Source organism: Entelurus aequoreus, linkage group LG16, assembly GCF_033978785.1.
Source record: "Entelurus aequoreus isolate RoL-2023_Sb linkage group LG16, RoL_Eaeq_v1.1, whole genome shotgun sequence".
NCBI classification, from domain to species: Eukaryota; Metazoa; Chordata; class Actinopteri; order Syngnathiformes; family Syngnathidae; genus Entelurus; species Entelurus aequoreus.
The window spans coordinates 48,965,770-48,971,945 of NC_084746.1; the positions used below are offsets into that span (position 1 = coordinate 48,965,770).

General features: G+C 42.1%; 1 protein-coding gene across 8 annotated transcripts in view; it reads left to right on the forward strand.

Annotated features, from left to right (window-relative positions):
• LOC133631120 (supervillin-like) overlaps window positions 1–6,176 on the forward strand; it is a 113,078-nt gene that overhangs the window by 32,541 nt on the left and 74,361 nt on the right. For 7 of the 8 annotated variants that reach the window (XM_062023180.1, XM_062023181.1, XM_062023175.1 and 4 more), the window contains 6 exons: window positions 999–2,186; window positions 2,727–2,900; window positions 2,971–3,008; window positions 4,396–4,460; window positions 4,539–4,675; window positions 4,756–4,845. In XM_062023180.1, coding sequence (XP_061879164.1) covers window positions 999–2,186; window positions 2,727–2,900; window positions 2,971–3,008; window positions 4,396–4,460; window positions 4,539–4,675; window positions 4,756–4,845 — 1,692 coding nt within the window. The remainder of the gene's footprint in view (window positions 1–998; window positions 2,187–2,726; window positions 2,901–2,970; window positions 3,009–4,395; window positions 4,461–4,538; window positions 4,676–4,755; window positions 4,846–6,176) is intronic. The other variant, XM_062023182.1, reaches the window with a different exon arrangement.

Genomic DNA, 6,176 nt, shown 5'->3' on the forward strand with positions numbered 1-6,176 from the left:
AAGAATATGATCACATGAATGTGCAGTAAATGAGTGTGACGCACCGTATGGTACACGCAAAAATCCTCACTTGAATAAGGCGGTCTGCACCAATTTGCAATTGCGCACACAGTCATTGTAGATCACACACAACACGCCCACTAGTACACGATATTTTATATATTTCACATGGCAGGTATTTTTAATCGATCTTAGTAAATCGGGCCCTCAGTGTTCGAAATTTTTGGGTTACCCACTAGCTCAATTGTCTGACTGAACTGTGATGGCAGTGTGTGGATATTTCTAGAACTGCTAAAGGTCACAGTCCAAGACAGAAACTTGAAGGGTATTCATTTCTCTCCTTGCTCAGAGAGGGAAATGCAGCCACCTGTTTGACAGGTGACTTCAAGGGAACAAGTGATCTGTTTTCATAATTATTTTTCACTAATGTCTAATTCATATTTTAAGGTCCAGCTTAACAGAACAGTTACCAATAATGATAAGAAGTATCTTTGATGTTATCCATGGCCTTTGCGCCCTGTCAACTGGTGTGTCAACATACAGTAGACTCAGAGATACAGTAACTCTTCAAGTCTTCAAGTTTCACTGACAAACTTTCCTTTCTAACAGCATCTTATAACTTCCCTTGTCTCTTTAGTTATGGTTAGTTATTGGTACTGATCATTTGGAAAAAAAAACATTCTCAAGATAAGGAACATTTTTGCATTCAGATTGTTGACAATAATGTCCAACTGACTCAAACTCCAAAAAAACAAGGTAACAACAATTAGTACTGTAGAAACCTGATACCATCATCTTTACTAATACTCGTTGTGGGTCTGAATCTCAACACATCTCTATAGTCTGTCCTAAACCAGGCAAGCATACACACTTAAAAGTAACCTTGGAGAGTCTTTAGTCTTAATAACAAGGGTCACTTGAGTCTAACCCCGAACCGAGAAGGTCAGCGTCTTATTTGCTGTAGAATCTAAGTGTCTTTGTCCGTTCTTTCCCCCAAGAATCCGAGTAAGAGATCATTTATCCAGCGATGAAAGGATGCAGAGGCCTCCTGAGTGGAGCGCAGACAGACCTCACAGACATCGTACTCAAGAGATCCTGCTTCCACACTGCCCAGAAACCGACCAACAAAGGACTATTTCTCAGCCTCGTTACAGATCTAATACAGAGTATCAACACCCTCATCCTGCCCAAGAGTATCAGCACCCTCACCCTGCCATTGAACACCAGAACCAGCTGGTCATGCCTGGTCCCCCAGAGTTACAACACCGAAGGAGGGTAACTGCCGACCAGATCTATGCCGCCCACAGGGAGGCCAGGTTGGAGGCTCGCAAAGCCTTGAAAGAAGAAGTCCAAACAGAAGGTCTGCTGAAGAGCAGGAAAGCCGTGTTACCCTCAGAAATCCGCCGTAGGGAGAAGACTACGGACGAACCCTACAGGGTACAAAATGAACATATTGAATGGCAAAACTACAGCCCAGAGCAAAGAGGAGCGAGTCGCAGTGAGGAGAACTGGGACGTGCTAAGAGAGTCAGGTTGCGAGCGGAATATTGAGAAGATCAGAGAGAGAGGGAGGCATCGTCATTCAGGCCACGAGACTCAGGAGGACAGTGTGTTGAGATGTTCAGAAGCTGTTAGCCATGCAGAGTCACCAGTGCAGCATCTTCAGGTGGACCCCAGAACTAGACAGCGAGATCCTCAAATTATACAACAAGATTTTCAGAGGCAGCACCAGCCTGACCCTTTAAGGCAGTCTCAGGAACCAAAACAGCAACAGGATGAGATTGAAAGACAAAAACACGTTTTGAGAGAGGAGAAGATTCAAAGGCAGCAGGATCAGTCAGGCCGGTCAAGAAGCGACTCTGCGCAACATGATCAGTCAGGTCGGTCAAGAAGCGACTCTGCTGTTTACCTCCAGAAGGGTTCATCTCTGCCTCAGGCTAAACACAAAAGCGCTGAGGCGAGCGGAGGGCCCAAACCTAAGACCAGAACACGCTCCATGTCAGACATCGGCATAAGTCAGCAATCCGTCATGTTCCATAGGGAGAGGGCTGCCGCCACCCGGGAGACTTCCAGGGCCGTCCTAGAGTCAGGGGCAGCAAATGGCGAGATGGGCACCTTGGACACCCGGGTGTCGGTGACCCAGCTGAGGCACTCATACCTGGAAAATGCCAACAGAAAGCCTGACCTGTAGGTCCACCGGCATGGACGCTCACTCATCGCTAACTCTGCATTTGGATGCTACTAAAATCCAAACATTAGAAACACCCCCGGGGGAAGACCTCTGCCAAGGCTACCTATTGAGTATCTTAATAACTAAAAGGAGCTTAGATCCAGATCTAGAAGTTCTTAAGGTTTCTCGTAACCAAAATTGAACACAATTGTATACAAACACGCCAAATGATAATCTGACAACAATTGGATTTTAGATCGTACATTAAAAAAATTATTTTTGGATTAAACAGGAACATACTGACCCATAGTACCAAAAGTCTTTGTTGCAAATCAAAAACTGTAGGCAAAAGTTGGCGCACTTTTAAATGGACAAACCTAATGACAATCTCCTTGGCAAAGGTAACAAAGTGTGATAAACGGTGTTGTAATGTACCACCAGTAATTCATTTTTATTGTCTGTTTCTGCATGCTATGTGTGCTAACTGCTATTCACGCTGAGAACTAAACAAATGTCTACAACTATTCTGCCTAATTCTTTGTGCTTCTCAATAAAAGTGAGAGCACCCAGTCAGCAATGGAGGTGGATGCTGCCAACAACACCGACCGGGACCAAGACCGGGAGCGGGGGGTTCGGAGGACCCGGCGTTACATCACCCCTGGAGACGGACGTATGTCGGAGAGGTGTCGGACTCAACCCATCACCTCTGCTGAACGTCTGGAGACTGACAGGTACAACAAAAGCCCTCCCAGGGGATTTTGGATCTTGGATCTTGACATATTTTGGTGGGTTTCCTTTCAGATCTCATCTCAGTCCAGCATTGCTACACGATGCTGAAGGTGAGTTCAATAAGTGTCCTTTAAAGGCCTACTGAAAGCCACTAGTACCGACCACGCAGTCTGATAGTTTATACATCAATGATGAAATCTTAACATTGCAACACATGCCAATACGGCCGGGTTAACTTATAAAGTGCAATTTTAAATTTCCCGCTAAACTTCCGGTTGAAAACGTCTTTGTATGATGACGTATGCGAGTGACGTCACTAGTTAAACGGAAGTATTGGTACACCTTTGAATCCAATACAAAAAAGCTATGTTTTCATGTCAAAATTCCACAGTATTCTGGACATCTGTGTTGGTGAATCTTTTGCAATTTGTTTAATGAACAATGAAGACCGCAAAGTAGTAGGTGGGATCGGTGTATTAGCGGCTGGCTTTAGCAACACAACCAGGAGGACTTTGACTTGGATAGCAGACGCGCTAGCCGACGCTAGCCGCCGACCGCACGGATGATCGGGTGAAGTCCTTCGTCCTTCCATCAATTGCTGGAACGCAAGTGAGCACGGGTGTTGATGAGCAGATGAGGGCTGGCTGGCGTAGGTGGAGCGCTAATGTTTTTATCATAGCTCTGAGAGGTCCCGTTGCTAAGTTAGCTTCAATGGCGTCGTTAGCAACAGCATTGTTAATCTTCACCAAGCTGGAAAGCATTAACCGTGTATTTACATGTCCATAGTTTAATAGTATTGTTGATTTTCTGTCTATCCTTCCAGTCAGGGGTTTATTTATTTTGTTTATACCTGCATTTGAGCCCGATGCTATCACGTTAGCTCCGTAGCTAAAGTGTTTCGCCGATGTATTGTCGTGGAGATAAAAGTCACTGTGAATGTCCATTTCGCGTTCTCGACTCTCATTTTCAAGAGGATATAGTATCCGAGGTGGTTTGAAATACAAATCCGTGATCCACAATAGAAAAAGGAGAAAGTGTGGAATCCAATGAACCCTTGTACCTAAGTTACGGTCAGAGCGAAAAAAGATACGTCCTGCACTGCACTATAGTCCTTCACTCTCACTTTCCTCATCCACGAATCTTTCACCCTCGCTCAAATTAATGGGGTAATCGTCGCTTTCTCGGTCCGAATCTCTCTCGCTGCTGGTGTAAACAATAGGGAAATGTGAGCAGCACTCCAGCTTGTGACGTCACGCTACTTCCGGTAGGGGCAAGGCTTTTTTTTATCAGCGACCAAAAGTTGCGAACTTTATCGTCGTTGTGCTCTACTAAATCCTTTCAGCAAAAATATGGCAATATCGCGAAATGATCAAGTATGACACATAGAATGGATCTGCTATCCCCGTTTAAATAAAAAAAAATTCATTTCAGTAGGCCTTTAAAGGCCTCAAGGTCAGTTCAATAGCCTCCGGTAGATTTTGACAGTTTTTTTCTCAGTGGATGAAGAAAAACTGGATGAGAGAGCCAAGATGAGCGTGGCCGCCAAGAGGTCCCTTTTTAGGGTAAACAAACTCATTGTTGTAATACCTTTGGAGACATATTTGCCACGTTTTGGAACAAAATGTAAATTTGTGTTGCAGGAGTTGGAGAAGACATCGGAGGGAGGCGTTCCCAAGCCACGCTCCCGTAACGCCGCCGTGGAACGTCGTCTGAGGCGCATTCAGGACCGCTCCCACACTCAACCTATCACCAGCAATGAGGTGGTCAGTACTTCCAGGTACATGCTAGTTTACAAAGTTTACACTTTTTAAAGTCTGTTGGTATGCATGCTAACTTTTACTGTATATTTTAATTAAGTGCTCCAACTACACCATCACATGTTGAGGAAGAACACACCACCCCCGCCACCAGTTCAAGTCTTGTAAGCACCACAGTGACCACTATCAGGTATACCAATACCAGTTAATTGGCTTTAATGCAACAAAATACATGTTTGTCGCCATGCATGACTCATATTTTTCATGGATCTTTTTGGAGTTCTGTCCATCATTCACAATCCCTATGTGAGCAAGAACAAAGAGCCCTTTTCTGAGTGTTTTAGATAGTTCATAGTTCAATTTAAAAAAAATAAAAATAAAATAAATAAAAAATTCTGTCTTTTCTTATCCACTTTGTACCGCTTGCTACTCACGGTGTCGCCTAGCCGCTCAGGCAAATCATATTGTCTAAAAATGCATTTTCTCATCGATAACATGACATCATCGCGCGTGCGGAAAGTGCGCTATAAATATCTAATATATATATATATATATATATATATATATATATATATATATATATATATATATATATATATATATATATATATATATATATATATATATATATATATGTCTTAATTAGATTATCCAAAAAATAGTGCTCGATACCGTGGTAGAGCGTAATATGTATGTGTGGGAAAAAATCACAAGACTATTTCATCTCTACAGGCCTGTTTCATGAGGGGTTTCCTCAATCCTCAGGAGATTTTTTTTTTTTTATTTTCCTGAGGATTGAGGCAACCCCTCATGAAACAGGCCTGTAGAGATGAAATAGTCTTGTGATTTTCCCACATATATATATATATATATATATATATATATATATATATATACACACTACCGTTCAAAAGTTTGGGGTCACCCAAACAATTTTGTGGAATAGCCTTCATTTCTAAGAACAAGAATAGACTGTCGAGTTTCAGATAAAGGTTCTCTTTTTCTGGCCATTTTGAGCGTTTAATTGACCCCACAAATGTGATGCTCCAGAAACTCAATCTGCTCAAAGGAAGGTCTGTTTTGTAGCTTCTGTAACGAGCTAAACTGTTTTCAGATGTGTGAACATGATTGCACAAGGGTTTTCTAATCATCAATTAGCCTTCTGAGCCAGTGAGCAAACACATTGTACCATTAGAACAGAATAGTTGCTGGAAATGGGCCTCTATACACCTATGTAGATATTGCACCAAAAACCAGACATTTGTAGCTAGAATAGTCATTTACCACATTAGCAATGTATAGAGTGTATTGCACCAAAAACCAGACATTTGTAGCTAGAATAGTCATTTACCACATTAGCAATGTATAGAGTGTATTTCTTTAAAGTTAAGATTAAAGTTATCTTCATTGAAAAGTACAGTGCTTTTCCTTCAAAAATAAGGACATTTCAATGTGACCGCAAACTTTTGAACGGTAGTGCATATATATTTAATATATATATCTTTTATTTATATATATATA